Source organism: Ornithorhynchus anatinus, chromosome 17 (genome assembly GCF_004115215.2).
Source record: "Ornithorhynchus anatinus isolate Pmale09 chromosome 17, mOrnAna1.pri.v4, whole genome shotgun sequence".
NCBI classification, from domain to species: domain Eukaryota; kingdom Metazoa; phylum Chordata; class Mammalia; order Monotremata; family Ornithorhynchidae; genus Ornithorhynchus; species Ornithorhynchus anatinus.
This window is the reverse complement of record NC_041744.1, coordinates 1,868,415-1,885,006: the sequence shown is the minus strand read 5'-3', so window position 1 is coordinate 1,885,006 and position 16,592 is coordinate 1,868,415. Positions and strand designations below refer to the sequence as shown.

The window sequence follows — 16,592 nt, the reverse complement described above, 5'->3', positions numbered from 1 at the left end:
AGTTGCCCCCCTTGCTGTCCCGAGTCCAAGACCACTGGACTAGAGAACTCAGGCTCGGCCTACCTCCAGTTCACACACAGATCCCTCCTGCTCCCGGTTCACCCGACGACACATCCCCATTCGCGCCACCCCCGCGCTCAGGGGAGACAGGGAGAAGGGAAGGACAGAGGGAAGACAGAACCCGCGAAGTTCTTTTTCGACCCGTCGCCTGATTATTTTTGAAACGCGGACGCCGAACGTAACATTCTCGCCTCCGCCTCTCCCCGGCAACAAATACATACATACGAAAACCCGGTCGGGCGAAAACCGTCCCTCTGACACGAATTAACGACACCCTCGCCGGTTCGTTTCATGGAACGGCTCCCCCCGGCCCCACATCACGATCGCGGCCGCTTTACAATTCTCTCGCCCCTCCGTTCCAAAACGCGCCCGACGATTCCCGGCGCCCGTCTGTCCTCGCTCCGCCCGGATCGGGCCCTCGGGGGGCAAGCGGCACCGACCCGTTTAACAGAGGGGGAGGCCCAGGCCCAGAGAGGGTAGGCGACCCGCCCGGAGACGCCCGGCCCAGGAGAGACTTGGTCCTCTGGCTTCCCAACGCCTTCGCGCTTTCCCCCGGATCGCGTCGCGGGAGCCCACGCCAACGGCCACACGGCCCCCACGTGGATGAGAAGAGCGAGACGGTGACCGAAAGTCGGGACGCGGTCGTACCAAGGCCCAGCCGGCTGGAGGGTCCCGGGAAGGACCCCACAGAACCGGAAGGCGAGAGACGGAGGGCCCGGCCCAGAAACTACCCCGCGAGCCGCACGGCCCCACCGGGGGACGACGGACGGCAGCCGAGCACCGTCCCCGACGGCGAAACGCCTCCCACCCCCCTCCTTCGGCATCCTCAGCCCGGCTTCCCCCGTCCCATCCCCGCGTCCGGTGGGAATTGTTTTTCTGCTTCCCCTTCGGGCCGGAGCACCTCAAAAAAGACAGCCCACGCATTCTTGTGTTTGTATAAAAGATATTTACTTCAATTATCACACCTAGGGTGCTAGTGGATAATAATAATAATAATACATCATGTGAGTTTCATACAGTGATATTGCTTCTCCATATCATATAAGGACCGTTGTACAGTGCTGAGAACATAGCATATCATATGGCTAACCGAACCGAGACAGAAGAAACAATGCTATTGGCCGACACGAAGGAGCCGCTCCCTGCTCCGGTGCCGGCCGAATAAACTTTTACTTTCGTGTTTCAACAAATACCGAGAAATAAAATGTTACGAAAGATGAGTCACAGCAACACAACATGGCTTCTCAAAGCTACTTGTACAAAAATGACACTTTGTTTTTTGGTCAGTTGGGGGGGGGGGGTCTTTGTGAGGATTTTTTTTCTTTGTCTTTTTTTTTTTTCTTTTTTAAAATCGGTGATTGTGACTATAACAAACAAGCTCTAAAAACGTCTAAGACTTAGTGCGTTACAGAAAAAATATAAAATACTGCTAAAAGTGTAAGACAGCACAATACACTGGGGTGAAACGGAGCTTATTAAAAAAAAAAAAGAACAACAAAAAAAAATCAACCAACAATAAGGTTCTCAGGAAAAAGTACACCGCTTTCTGTTGGAGTTCACCTTGTGCTCTGTTAGTAGTCAGGGTTCAAAAACCAAACTGCCCGTTACCATGGCAAGTAGTTATTGCACAAATGCAAAAGCGTTCAATTTCTCCCTCAACAAAAAAGGGGTGGTTTTGGGGGGGGGGGGGGTCCCTTCTCCTCTCCCACGCTGCCTGGGCCAGATGGTTGCTCCCGATACCTCGGACTCGTGTGTCTCCTCCGCGCCACGGGGAGATTTTGGGGGGCGGGGGGTGGGGGCAAGAGGGGGTCCTCGTGAGAGGAGGCAGGAGACAGCTCAAGATATAGAAATGCATAGACTCTTCGGGGAAAGAAACTGGCCCGGCCCCCTGGGTTGGAGGGGGGGAGGGGTCCGCTGTTGGCTGGGGCGGGGGGCTGGTTTTTATTTAGCGGAGAAACCAAAACAAGACTCAAAAATACAAAAAACCCAAGAAGCCCTCCACAAAGACGGGCTGAGGGGGAAACGTCACGGCCCAAGCGCTCCCACACGTGCAGACACACACGCACACGCACGCACGCACACACGCACACACGGAACCTCGGGAAGCCCCGTCCGGGCCCGCCCCACCCCTCCGGTCAACGCCGAGCGGACCCCCCGACCCCGGATCACCGCGGAGGCCCCGCGCCACGCATCCCGCGGCCGTGGCAGTCTCGAGCCCGTCGGAACCGTGTGTTCTGGCCTAAGGCCGCCGCCGGGGCCTCATGGGCCCGAGACGTTTTCCTGCAGGCTCTAGGAGGCTTTCGAGAGCTTGTCCCTACGTCTCCGCCGCCGTCCCTCTCCCGCCCCAAAGCATTCGTCATCCCGGCGCTCGGAGGAAACCTGGTCGTTTGAAAGGAACTGGGGGGTGGGGGGAGGAGAGGCGGGAGGGGAGCCCCCGGGGACCAAGCCCGGCCAGCTCCAGATCAGGCCACCCTCTCCCAGGCCGGGCCCCCAACGGTCCTCGCCGTCGACGGGCAAGGGCGGGAATCTCCCGTCGCGACCGGTGCCCGCCCCGGCCCACCCTGACGGGTAGCCCGTCTCCGAGGAGGGGCGGGGTGGAGACGCCCGGGCCCCGAGGCTTCCGGCCGCCGTCCGAGAAGACCCCGGGGTGCGCGAGATTAGAGTTCAGGTCGTCGCGAGGCCCGATGGGTCCGCAGGGTCCCGGTAGGAATGGCGCCCGGCGCCCGTGGGCCCGAGCTCTGAGGAAGAGGGCCTCGTGTCTGGGAGGGGCGCCGGGTGGGAAATTCGAGGAGCCGGTCGGCGAGCACGGCGACCGCGCAGATCTACGTCAGGAGGGCGATGCGTCAGGGGGCCTTCTTAAAAAGTTGAACGAAAATGAACAATTTCTATTGCACAAAGCTTTTACACAGTACTCTATATAAGTGCTTCTTGTGAAATTAAAGAACAAAAAAAGAAGGAGCGACGCGGAGAAACTCCACCGCCCCAGTGGAGTTTCTTCCGGGGGGCTAGAGTCGGGGGTGAGGGGGTCGGGGGGGGGGGGGGTCCCGCTCCCCGGGGGTGGGGAGGCGCTGAGATCACTGTGCTTTAGGCTATGTTCACTGAAAACACACGGTGGGGGGCAGGGAACGGGGAACATCGGGGAATAAGGCACCTTTCCTTTCTGAGGACAGAAAGCTCGATAAAATCGTTATCTTCTGAAAGAAATCAAAGCCTACGAAGTACTAGAAAATGCCACACTACACGGGACCGGAGCAGCCTCTAGAAGGATATAAAACTGACCGAGGTGGAACGACGGAAAAGCGAAAACGGAATCGGGACGCCTCTATCTTTGTCTACGTCGAGGAGGAGGAGGAGGAGGATGTAGGGGAAAACGAGGGGCGGGAGGGAGGGGAGGTGAATGAAATGGAATCGATCAAACGTTGCCTGGCCCCACCACCCCCCGCCATCTTTCACCAACCTTTTAAGCTAATCCTGCTGACAACATTGACTCTACAGCTCTGCTCTTGGAGGGAACTAAGTACTTTGGAAAAATCGTATTAAAGCTACACGTCACTTTATATACACCAAAACAATATGTCTAAGTAACTCCCAGGGGCAGCCTGGGAAAGAGCCACTCGGCTCTTGGTTAAATGACCGACGGGGCAAAGGGGGATTTCTTCCTTCTTTTTCCCCATCGCCGGGAAGGAACGGCGTGGGAGAACGGGAAGGGTTACGGAGAGGGGAGGGCGGGCGGGCTTTCGGTCTCAGAGTCGAGCCCGGTCTCGGGGCCGGGGGCAACCGCCCGATCCGGGGCGAGATCGGTCTCCCCCTCGTGTGGAAACACCGGCCTCTAGGTCCGTTCTCACCGTCCTAGCTGGGGGGACCGGACCGGAAGGCCCGAGTAGATGGGCTTCCGAAGGGTCACGCGGGCATGTCTGGGGGGGGGGGGGCCTGAGGGGGCTCTCTCGGGACACGCACTCCCTCCCGGGAGAGGCCGTGCTCTCTGGGCACCCTCCGGCCCGACCCAAGGATCCTTCTGCCTCTCCCCGGCTCGGCCGCCAACCGGCCACACGCGTGGTTACCCAGCAATCCCCTGGGCAGCATCCACCCATCAGGGTTCCCACGTCGCCCGGGGAAAACTCATCCTCCAGTAGCGCTGGGAGCGGATTTTCCCAGAAATCCAGTAAAATCACCGATCCTCCCATAGGGAGGGGCCACTTGGCTGCGGGGGGGGGGGGGGGGAGAAGGTGGGGATGGGCCTCTGACCTCCTTAATGAAGGGGAAAACTCATCCTGTGGGGGTGGCGGGGTGGGGAGGAGGTGCACCATCCTTTCCTAAAAATCAACAGACACAGAGAGACCCTTCGGGCCCCGAGATCTGGGCGGTCGGCGGGGGGAGGGGGAAGAGGTGAAGGTCTGCACCTGAGGAGCAGAGGGAAGAAGGTCCAAAACGGGCACGACATCAAATCTCTTTAGAAACGAGCGGTCGGTGGGAATCCGAACGAACGCACTTGGCGGTGGGCCTGCAGGGGAAGGGAGAGGGAACACCTGAGCTCGAACCTGGGACCCGTGCTCTCGAAAGCCTCCCTGCCAGCAAAGCATCGCGCGGGGCCAATCGCTGCTTCAAACCGAAAAGAGGGGAGTCGGGGAGGATGTTTCCAAAACTAACTGAGACGGCACCTGGCTTCTGTCACACTGGGCGAAATCCAAGAAGCAGCAGAAGATGGAAAAGCCTTCTAATGCTTTCTTCCAAAAGTCTGACCCTTTCCCTGACATCTACGGGGCGGTCTATTAACAACTCAGAGGAAGCCACTTGCAACTGCCTGAAGTTAGATTCCGACGAACCCCGATCTTCCGGAACAGCCAACGTTGTTCCCTCGGTAACAAGGGACTGCCGAGGGACAAGGTAACAAGCTACTGATAACCGGGTCGCCCCTGGAGCCCGTCACCTCGCTTGAGACAAGTCTTCAGAAGGCAGAACCGGCGGAGCCACACCGCGATCGAACCGCATCGCACCCCGGTCACGGTCACTACACTGCCCTGTTCTCCCGCCACGTTCCAGCCAAGTCGCGCCCGCACGAGGTACTCCGCTCCCCTGGTCGAATGTCCGAAGGCCTGATGTTACGCAAAGACCCAGACCCAAAAGAGCTCCAGGCCTTACTGCGGTTGAGGCCGGATCGGGAGGCCGGCTCAACATTGCGGGCCTTGCTCTCGGGAGCCCGGAGGCTGCGGAAGGGAAGGACAGAATCAACCTTTCGGTGGGATTTATTGAGAGCCTACTGTGCTCGAAGCACTGAACGGAGTGCTCGGGAGAGCCCAACGGAGCTGGGACTCTGCCGCCAAAACCGGTGACTACGAGACCAGGCTCTGCCTCACTCTCCCGGGCCCCGGCCTCTCCCGGTTCCCCGGCCGAGGGAAGGGGAACGAGAGATCTCCCGGGACAGCACCCGGCAGGGCAGGGTGCGTGGACTCGGGCCTCTGGGAAAGCTCAGTTGGAATCAGAGTCCCCCGGAAGCCGACTCACGGACGCCACGCTTTCCCGACGGATCGAGGAGCCCGTCCGGGGGATGGCTTTCATCACAGAATTCTCCCCCTCTCAGTTCAGAGCCGCCAAATCCTTAACCCTTCCTGTCACTGAGTGCGGGGTAAGACACTAGGACCCGGGAAGCCACGGCCGGCGGCCCTGGCCCCAAGGGCATCTTAGCTGAGCGCCGTTGCCCGCGGCCTCTCTCCGTCTCAGGCCTCCGGTTCGGCCCGGTCGGACCCCAGAGAACCGACCACTGCATCGTTCCCCTCGAGTGGACGCCCTCCCCGGAGGCTTCACGGCGAAGGCCGGGAGACAGTGAGAGAGGAAAAGCAGAGCTTGCTGTAACGGAGCAAGATGCGGCCCTCCTCCTCCCCCCAGATGGAGCCCACCCCTTGGGCATCCGGGCCTCTCCGTCCGCTCCCTCTGACGCGATGCACCGGGGCCGGAGGGGCACTCTGGTACCTGTCCTTGGAAGGGGAGACTGGGCCAAGAGGTGTTTTCCTCGGATTCCGACCCCAGCACTGGGTTTCGAGCCCTTTGACGCGGGACAGCTGCAAACAACATGGTCAGAGGGAGCTCGCCCTTCGCCAGGGTCAGCGCCGAGCAGAGCGACCTCTCTCCCCGCCCGCTCCTCCTCAACCCCCGGCCCCAGGAGGAGCTCGGGCGGGCTGGGGGCCCGTCCTGTCTTCCCTCTGCCCTAAGAGGAGCTGAAATAAGTGCTCCCCGGGTCTGGAAACCCTCTAGACCACCCCCTGGGGGGGTCACCCCCTCACGCCTTCCGATCCCCGGACCCGACGCCGAGCTCTCCCCGAGACGGGGTGGGGGAACGGGACCGACCGTCTGCAGGCCGGCCTGTCCTCAACTGGGAGGCCCAGGCAGACCTGCCCGGGTCCCAGCGGGGGAGGGTGCTGCCCTGCCAGGGCCCGAGAGGCTCCTGGCCTGATCTCGGCGCGGAGCTGCCAACCCCATCCAACCTCCCAACAGCCCCCAGAAGGCGTCTGCAACGGTTTGGCGGAGCATATGGTCAAGGGATAGTGTTTCGGCGAGGTCACCCCAGCGCTGGAAGCGGAGACCGGCCTGCCCGGTGGTGGAGGTGGTGGTGAGCGGGGACTGGATGGGTGGGTGGGGGGGGGGCGGTCCCTGGGACCCACAGACCAGGAGCAGCCATCTCCCTGGGAAGCCAATGGGCGCAGGGGCCGGGGGGTGGGAGTTCCTCAAGGCACTTGAATATTGCTCATCGGGATGGGAGAGATGGGACGGGGGGCTCGGGTGGCGAGGCAGTTCTCGGCGCTGGTGACGGGTGTGCCGGAAACCATGCTGGTCGGGGGGGACGGGGACGGGGGCGTCTCACCCAAGAAAAAGAAACCGCAGTCAGGAAAACACGCCCGCCCAAAAGCGCGCGAAACTGCACCAACCGATGGCATCCAACCCCCCAAGGTCCTCCGGCCAGAGCAGGAAGGCGGGGACAGGGTCTCCCAGTCAAAGGAAAGAGAAATACAAAACCTCCAAGATCAACCGAAAGAACCCCAAACCGACCGCCCGGGGCCGGGAGGATCTGGCTCCCAGGAGGCCCGATCCCAGTCTGCGGTTCCGAATTCCTTCGGGGCAGAGGCGCCGGGTCTCCAGAAAGGCCGGGCAGCCGGGAGCGCCCAGTCTCTAGCAACACCCGGACTCCAGAAAGGCCCGGCAGCTAGGAGAGCCCCGGGTCCAGAAGCAGTCTCAAGAAAGAGCAGTCCCGCCTTTCGCACCAAACCCCTGCGGCTGACCGCCCCCCCCCCCAAAAGTCATCCCCTCCCCGCCGACACCCTCCCCACCCGGAACTCCAGCTGGGAAGCGGCCCCCCCCGGATCCAGCGGCGGCCCCTCGGCTGACAACGACCCGACCCGGCACGACGATCGGCGGGCCTAGCGCGCGTCCTCCTCCCGTCCCCGTGGCCGGATGGCTCCCGCCCGTCCCGCCCGGCTCACCTCGGACTTGGCCAGCTAGTGCCGCGTTTCTCCCTGGGACGGGGAGGGGGTCCCCCAGACCGGACCCACACCACCCCTCGCCAGACCGACCGATTTCGCCTTCCGAACCTCCGTAGCCGGGAAGGAGAGCCCTGCCTGCCTCCTAGAGCTGCCCGGAAAACTTCTTTTTCCATGAAAAGGCATGTTCCTTTCTCTTCTTCTCTCTCTCTCTCTCTCTTTTCTTAAAGTGTAGTGACTCTTAATTTGTGAAAACTTGAACTAAGTGCTGCTGTCGCAGGTTTAAGAGACTGTAAATGAGATACATAATTTCGACAACGTCATGCAAGAAACGCGGTTTCACATCTTACAGCCCAAGTCTACCGCTTAATGAACGCAAGCACACTGAGGTGTAACATTGGGAGTTTTAACCTTTAGAATCACCACTCCCCGCCCCCACCCCTCCCTCGCCCGCCCCCGCCCCCCTCCCCGCCCCAACACACACAAAATAAAATCAAAAAAGTAATATTAATTAAACTGAAGAAATAATGAATGCACCGTTAAAATGTCATCCAAAGATGCTGACCTAAGACAAGGGTTTCAATGATACACAATATGGTTCAAAAAGTTTTCAATCAATCATATACAGTATGACAACTACATCTTGTAAATTATACCCATTACTGCCGGCAGTCTATCCCACTAAAGAATATTCGCCCCCCTCTCATCCCTTCCTACCAATCAGATAATAAAATACAGCACCTATAATAAGCAAAAAAAAATATATATATATATATATACCGAAATCATCTATTGTTAGTTTTAAAGATATGGCAATAAAGGAGTCTAAATTAGCAAACTTGTCGAAGCCATAACTGATAAAACAGCTTATTGAAAAAAGATGGCAGTAAATGCACTGTATGTGTGCACAGGTACGTAAGAAAATACACGGACGTATAAAATTGCACGCACGCACGCACGCACGCACACCCACACTGTCACCTGCCTCTGTACTCACGCGCATACACAAAGACAACAGGAGGAATCGGAGACAAGTTAGACTTTGGATGTGTACTCGGTCCGTCCCGGGCCGGACGTGGGAGCGAGCGCTCGAGGGGGGGGGGGGGACGGGGAACGGCCCGGGGGGGGGGCGGGCCGGGGGGGCGGGCGGGGAGGGGAGCTGAAAAGCCCGGGTGCCCTCTCTTGCTCTGCACTCTTTTCTACGAGAAAATAAGCTTCCCACAACTTCAACAAATTAAATCAGTGCTTGTGGCGGGAAGAGAGCGAGAGCGAGAGCCAGGCGTGTTACACGACCGCGTCCGGGGTCGCTCTGGCCCCGGGGCTTTGGCTCAGCGACGGGTGGTGGGGCAGCGCCTCCCCGGAAACGGGAAGACCTTCTGCCCCACCTTGGGGGGCGGGGGGGGGGGGGGGGGGGGGGGAGGAGGGGAACGTCCAGCCGATTTGGGGGTCATCCCCCCGCCCCGGGGGCCGCAGGCGGGAAAGAGTGTACTGGCCAACGTTTTCTCCCTTTTCCAACGCACCCGGGAGGCGGAAGTCCCAAATCCAACCCGGCGCACCGGGTACAGGCCTCCGTCCTAACTTGTCTCCTTAAACCTCCGAGATATGAGGTCTGATCAGCGTGCTCTGCGGTTAGAGGTTAAAAAGCAGATTATAAAATACCTAGATTCGGATCTTTTTTTCTTTTTGTCCTGATTTGGCCTAAAATGGAGTGTATTAAACAAACCCCGGCCTGCAAAAGACCAGAGTCGGTTAAAGCTATGAAACAATGTGTGTGCATCTCTACGTGTCAAGATTCTATTTCACTTACAAGAAAACACTGAGTCAGCTACCACAAATTAAGATATTTTTCCTGATGTGACTTTTTCTCTTGTTAAAAAATAGGTGGAGTAAATGTGTGGTTGTCTTTCTTTTTTTTTTTTTTAATTCAAAGTTTCAAACAAGATGATTCTTTTCTTGAAAATATTTAGGAATCCAAACTAGTGTGTTTAGAGTCACCTTGACTGTGCAATCTCTTAGTGGCAACTGAACCGCTACAAAAACTTTCTTTTTTTTTTTATTTTTCTGAAAAATCTCCCCCCCCTTCCCCCACCTCCCCCCCGTCTTTTTTTTTTTTTCCTTTCCCGGTTTAAGAAGATAATAATAGTGTATTATCGCTCTGAAGCCATTAGATGGCAGATAAAAAGGCCCCCTTTTAATATGTGGGTTCGATTTTTTTTTTTTTTTTAAAGCCCACACCGAAGAGGAGGAGGGCACAAGGCAAAGCTGAAAAGAGTTATTCCAGAAACTGTGGAAACCACTCAGGGCAATAAAAAAAACACTCGAGGGTACAAAAAGGCTGGAATACACCAATTTCAGTTTTCTTCCGCGAGAAACCCGGCGACGTGGAACTTAATGCTCTTTCCGTTCTCTAGACGCATCCTGGCCCGCGGCGGAGGGGGGAGGTGAGGGGTGGGGGTGGGGGGCCGCCCCGGGGCCCGCGGGGCGTGCGAAGTGCACAACACGAGAGACCCGGCGGAGGGCCGGCTCGGGGCCCGCCGGACCGGACCGGGCCGACCGCCCGCCCGCCCGGGGCCTCAGAACTCCCATTCGATGGGCTCCTCGCGGCTGGCGGCCTTCTCCAGGCGGTGGATGATGTTGTTCAGGTTGGCGGCCTTCTTCTTCCGCAAGGTGAGGTCGCGCGGGTTCTTGGGGCCCGCGGCCTCGGAGAAGCTGAACAGGCTCGGGGCGCCGCTCGTGCTTGGCCCGCCGGGGGCTCCGGCCGCGCTCCCGGCCGCCTTGTAGGGGCGCCCCCCGGGCCGGGCCGGGGCGGAGGCGGCTGAGGTAGAGGCGTCCTCTTCGGGGCCGGGGCCGGGCGGGCCGGGACTCCGGCGGGGGGCTCCGGGCCGCCCCTCGTCGTCGGTGTCGTCCAGGCCCCTCTCGCCCGCCGGCTCTCCCGGCCCTCCCTGAGACTTGGCGCCGGCCGGCCCGGACTCGTCCGCCTCCAGGGCGCCCCGCCTCCCGTCCGCCGCCGGCCCCTCCGCGTCCACCCCGTCGCAGCTGTCTCCCTCGGAGCCGTGGGCCGCCCGGCTGCTCCGGGCCGACGGCGAGTCGCTGGCCCCGGCCTGGCTCTGGCTTCCCGCCTGGATCTCTTCGATGAACAGCTCCCGGCGGATGCGGGACCTGCGGGCACAAGGAAGAGGGGGCGGTCAGCGGGGTGGGCGGGGAGCCCGGCCGGAGGCAGGGGAGCCTGGGGTGGGCCGACGCCGCTCCCCTCTCCCCCCGCCGCACCCGGGCGTCCCTCCCGGAGCCCGGGGCTCCCCGGGCTGACCCCGGAATGCCGGGCGGGGCCGGGGCCGAGCCCCCCCCCGCAGCTCGGGATCCGTCCCCTGCCGGGTGACCGCCGGGCACGAGGCCCTGGCCTGAGGGGGCGGTCGTCCCTGCCAGAACACGTCTATCTCTCTCTGCCTTTTGGGGGGGGTGGGAGGCGTCGCTCCTCCCACCATTCCGGCCTCCGTTCCGTCAAACCGCGGGAGGACCCGGTGCGGGAAGAGGCGGTGGCCGTGTGGCGGGTGTAGGCCTCTCCACGCTGGACCTGGAGGGGCTCGATGCCCTCTCTGAGTCCGGGCCCTCCGAGGAATGCTGCCCACGGCATCGGATGTCAGAGGGGGCAGGGTCCTCTCGCTGGGCTCCTCGGGTCATCTGGCGGGCTCGTCTGGCCTCCTTCGATGAGGTGGGCGGAGTCGGTTTCCTAGAGCTCGGCCCGGCCCGTCGGGTGACCTCGAAGAGTGAGTCGGCCTGTCCCGCGACCTCGCATCCGGTCTGTCGGTCCGTTTCCTTTATGAAACGCTTGCGAAGCAGGTGAGGAGACTGGCCAAAGCCGCCCCGTCTGGCAGCGTGGAGGGGTCCGGCCGTGGTCTCGTCGCCCTCGCCGGTGAAAACAGAAGGCTACGAGGCTTCTTTCGGGTTCATCTGATGAAGATTTTCGGGTGCCTTCTCCTCTAAGGATCTGCCCGGGCGGCGGTGGGAACGTTCTCCGTGCGGCCTCGGTCGGCAATTTTATTCACCGTTTTGAAGGGGGGAAAGTAAGTGCAGACCCTGGTCCGGAACTGGAAAGCTCGGCCCAACGAGAAGCGGTGCAGCCTACTGGAAAGAGCCCAGGCCCGGAGGTCAGGGGACCCGGGTTCTCCTCCTGGCTCTGCCAGTTGCCTTGGAGACTCGGGCAAGTCAGGGGTCCCCGGGCCAGTCACTTTAACTTCTCTGGGCCTCAGTTTCCTCATCTGTAAAACGGAGGTTTGATCCCCATCCTACTGGGAGAACGGGAGCCTCACGTGGGATGGGGACCGGGTCCGACCCAGCTGACTTATATCTACCCCGGCGCTTGACACAAAGTAAGCGCTTAACACGTACATCGGTAGTTTGAGGGCGCAGAAGCGTCTGCTGGGGGGTGGTGAGGCGGCGACACGGGGATAGGTATGGGATTTTCCCAAAAACCCCTCCGCCGAGCTGTCTCTGGTTGGTTCCGTCACCCGGGCTTCGGCTGCCTTTCCCGCCTGTACTTTGCTTTCTCGGAGGCCAACCTCGGCACGTGTGGACGTATTCGGTTTCATCGATCCTGGTTCCGTCGCTTGGGAATGCTTCCTTCCGCTTCCCCTCTTACCCCGCCCCGTTGGAGGGGGAGCTTCTTGTGGGCCGGGGACGTGTCTTCGGCTTCCGCTGTCCTTTCCCGGGCTCTTGGTAAAGTGCCCTTCCCTCGGTGGACGCCGGTCAGTAAAATCCATCCCCACTCCCTTAACTCCTTCGAGACCATGAATAACTCTCCTCTGCTCCAAACTGGCTGCCCAGATCGCCACGGGCCCACCCGAGAGGAAAGAGCCCGGGGCCGGGAGTCCGAGGATCTGGGTTCCAATCCCGGTTCCGTCACTTGCCTGCTGGGTGAGCTCGGACAAGTCACTTCACTTCGCCTCAGTTCCCTCACCTGCAACATGGGGATTCAATCCCTGTTCCCCCTCTCCCTCAGACCGTCAATTTCAAGTGGGGAAACGGTGATCGTGTCTGGCCTAATTATCTTTCAGAAAAAAATCGTGGCATTTGTCAAGCTATCGAGCGCTTGGGTAGATACAAAATCATTAGATGGGACATGGTCCTTGTTGTGTACCTACCCCAGTGTTTAATACTGGTGTTTGCACATAGTAAGCACTATCATTATTATTATAACTTAAGAAAAGCAGCGTGGCCTTATGGAAAGAGCACGGGCTCGGGAGTCTCATCCCGCTGTAATTCCAGCTCTGCCACTCGTTTACCGTATAACCTTGGGCAACTTCTCCGTGACCCAGTTCCCTGAACTTTAAAATGGGGATTAAGCCTGTTACGAGTGTGAGCCCTATGGGGGGCAGGGACTGTTTCCAACTCGATTATCTTGTATCTACCCCAGCGCTTAAGACAGTGCCCGGCACATAGTAAGAGCTTACACACCCCCCACCCCCCCCCCACACACAAAAAGAGATTTAGTAGTTTGTGGGTTTTTGCTAGATTAAATCCATGGTATTTATTTAGTGCTTACTCTGCGCAGAGCACTTTACTACGCACTTGGTGAGTGCAATATGATAATAATGATAATAATAATAATATCTGTTATCAATATAATAGAGCTGGTAGCCGAGTTCCCTACCCATTCCGAGCTTATAGTCCCAAGGACAGAGGACGAAAAGGCCACTCCGCCCTGGGGCGAAGTGCCCCGGGGACCGCTCATCCTGGGGCCAGGGAGTGTCCCAACCGGGACCCCCAGGAAAGGGACCCCCAGGAAATGACCCTGACAATGGGCAGCTCCAAAATCCTTTTCGCCAACAATCCTTTCGGCCACTGGCCGAGAGGCGAGGAACTCAAGTGGTGAGGGAGATACAAGACAGTCAAGTTGGACCCAATTCCCTGTCCCACGTCGAGCTCACGGTCTATGTGGGAGGGTGAACAACACTCGGCTTTCCATTTTACGGGTGAGGAAACCGAGGCACGGAGAAGTGAAGAGACTTACCCAAGGTGACACAGCCGGGATCAGAAGCTCGTACTGAGCAGGGGACGTGTTTTTTATACTGTTATACTGTACTTTCCCAAGCGCTTAGTTCTCCGCACAAGGTAAGCGCTCAATAAATACAACTGACTGACTGATTAGTACGTAGGTCCTCCGGCTCCTGGCCTTTTGCTCTTTCCACTAGGCCAGGCTGCTTCTACTTCCCTTAGAACAATCCTCCTTTCCAGTCAACCGATCATTGATTATTATCATCATCACATTCGGTAAGCGCTTACTACGTGCCTCGCACCGTCTTACGCGCTGAAGCAGCCACAAGATCGACAGGACGGACGCAGTCCCCGTCCCACGTGGGGCTCCGGGTCTAAGGAGGAGGGAGGAGGACTGAATCCCCATTTCACAGCCCAGGTAACTGAAGCCCAGGGAAGTGAAGTGACTTGCCCAGGGTCACCCAGCAGACAGGTGGCAGAGCCGGGATTAGAACCCAGGCCCAGGCTCGTTCCGCTAGGCCACGCTGCTCTGAAGATGGGGAGAGTGGTGGACTGTCGGATTTGGAGGGAGAGGAAGTTCCAGCGGGAGGGAGGGAGCTTCTAGACTGTAAGCCCGGTGTGGGCAGGGATTGTCTCTCTTCACTGCTGAATTGTACCTTCCAGGCGCTTAGTACAGTGTTCTGCACACAGTGAGCGTTCAATATATACTGTTGAATGAATCAAGGGGTCGCCGGAAGGTAAGACGAGAGCGAGGGACAGTGAGTAGGTTGATGTCAGAGGAGCCCAGTGTGTGGGCTGGGTGAGGTGTAGCGTGGATAGGTGAGGTGGGGGGAGAGACAGCTAATGGAGGGCCTTGAATCGAATGGTGAGGAGTTTCGGCTTGATGCCAAGATGGATGGGCAACCCCTGTAAGTCTCTGAGGAGTGGGGAGATGAATCAATCCACCAACCGCCTTTCCTGAGCGCTTACTGTGTGCAGAGCACTGTGCTGGGACTTTGAGAGAGTACGACATAACAGAGTTGGCGGAAGCGTTCCCTGCCCACGACGAGCTCACCGTCCATAGGGATTCCCAGCCTACGGGGATTCCCAGTGTACCTCCTCTTCCTCTTCTCCAGTGCCCTTCTCGACCTCTGGTCATCTGGCTTCCGCCTCCTCCATTCCGGGAAAACTGACCCCTCTCAGGACATCGGTGACCTCTTTCTTGCCAGAACCAAGGGCCTCTACTCCATCCTAATCCTCCCCGACCACTCGGCTGACTTCAACACGGTAGACCACCCCCTTTCTGGAAACGCTTGCCAATCTTCGCTTCACCGACCCCATCCGCTCCCGGTTCTCCCCCCCATCTCTCCGGCCGCTCCTTCATGGTCTCTTTCGCGGGTTCCTCCTCTAACTGGGGGGGAGGGGGGGGGGGTGTCTCTCAAGGCTCAGTCTGGGTCCCCTTTTATTCTCCATCTACGCCCAACACCCTTGGAGAACTCATTCGCTCCCAGAGTTTCAACTATCCTCTCCTCACAGGTGATTCTTAAACCTACCTCTCCGGCCCTGACCTCTCGCCTTCTCTGCAATCTTGCATCTCCTCCTGCCTTCACGACATCTCTTGGTGGGTGTCCTACCGACATTTCCAACTTAACACGACCGAAACCGAACTCCTCATCTTCCCACCCAAACCCCGTCCTCCCCGCTCTTTCCCGTTACCGAAGACAGTGCCGCTCACCTCCCCATCTCACCAGCCTGGAACCTTGGCCTTGTCCTCAATTCATCTCTCATTCAATCCGCAAATTCAATCTGTCACCTAATCCCTTGGTTCAACCTTCACAAAAATCACTAAAATCCACCCTTCCCTCTCCATCCAAACTGCTACAATGCCGATCCAGGCATTTATCCTATCCCGCCTTGACTACTGTATATCGGCCTCTTCGCCGACCTCCCTGCCTCCGGTCTCTCCCCACTCTATTCCACACTTTGCCCCGCTGCACGGATCATTTTTCAACAAAAACGTTCAGATCACGTCTCCCCTCTCCTCAAGAACCTCCAGTGGGTGCCCATTCACCTCTGTATCCCACAGCAACCCGTCGCCATTGGCCCGAGGGCCCTCAATCAGCTCGCTCCAACTTACCTCACCTAGCCGATCCTCTACTACAGACCAGCACGTGCACTTCACTCTGGTACTAACTTACTCACTGTGCCCCAATTTCATCTCTCTGGCCGTGGAGCCCTTACGCGCTCTCCGCCCTCCAGCCTGGAACTCCTTCCTCCTAGAGAAGCAGCGTGGCTCAGTGGAAAGAGCACGGGCTTTGGAGTCGGAGGTCATGGGTTCGAATCCCAGCTCTGCCACTTGTCAGCCGTGTGACTGTGGGCGAGTCACTTCACTTCTCTGTGCCTCAGTTCCCTCATCTATAAAATGGGGATTAAGACTGTGAGCCCCACGTGGGACAACCGGATTCCCTTGTGTCTACCCCAGCGCTTAGAACAGTGCTCTGCACAGAGTAAGCGCTTAACAAATACCAACATTATTATACGCCAGACCACTACGCGTCCCGTCCTCAATGCATTATCGTCACATCTCCTCCAAGAGGCCTTCCCCAATTAAATCCTCCCTCCCTCCCGCCCCGTGCTCCCTCCCCTTTCTGCATCATCTCTGCCCTTGGATCTGTGACCTCCGGGCCTTTGGTATTCGCCTCACCCTCAACCCCTCAGCACTGCGTACACATCTTTAAATTATCTACACGAACGCCCGTCTCCCCCTCTCGACTGTAAGCTCGCTGTGGGCAGCGAACACGTCCGCCAACTCTGTCGTATTGAACTCGCCCAAGAGCTCGGTACAGTGCTCTGCACACAGTAAGAGCTCAACAAATACCAGCGATGATGACCCCGGGCAATGTACTCAGATCTTTTTACTCAACAAGCGTCGCCTGAAGGCAGGGACCAGGAGGAGTTGGGAGTCCCGGGGGGTCCTACGGGGTCCCGGCTGACACGGGCGGGCGGGACCAACGGCTGCGTGGCGCAATATGAAGCAGCGCCGCCTACCGGCCTCGTGGCAAGGGGGCGGGCCCGAGGGTCAGACGACCTGAG

The 16,592-nt window shown here is 58.8% G+C and overlaps 1 protein-coding gene across 5 annotated transcripts in view; it reads right to left on the bottom strand.

Annotated features, from left to right (window-relative positions):
• Positions 1 to 9,436: 9,436 nt before the first annotated feature.
• The window catches only part of CUX1 (cut like homeobox 1), a 204,190-nt gene continuing 197,034 nt past the window's right edge, over positions 9,437 to 16,592 (bottom strand). For all 5 annotated transcript variants that reach the window (XM_029082234.2, XM_039914459.1, XM_029082236.2 and 2 more), the window contains one exon: positions 9,437 to 10,688. In XM_029082234.2, the coding sequence (XP_028938067.1) occupies positions 10,103 to 10,688 (586 nt within the window). In that variant the 3' untranslated portion in view covers positions 9,437 to 10,102. The remainder of the gene's footprint in view (positions 10,689 to 16,592) is intronic.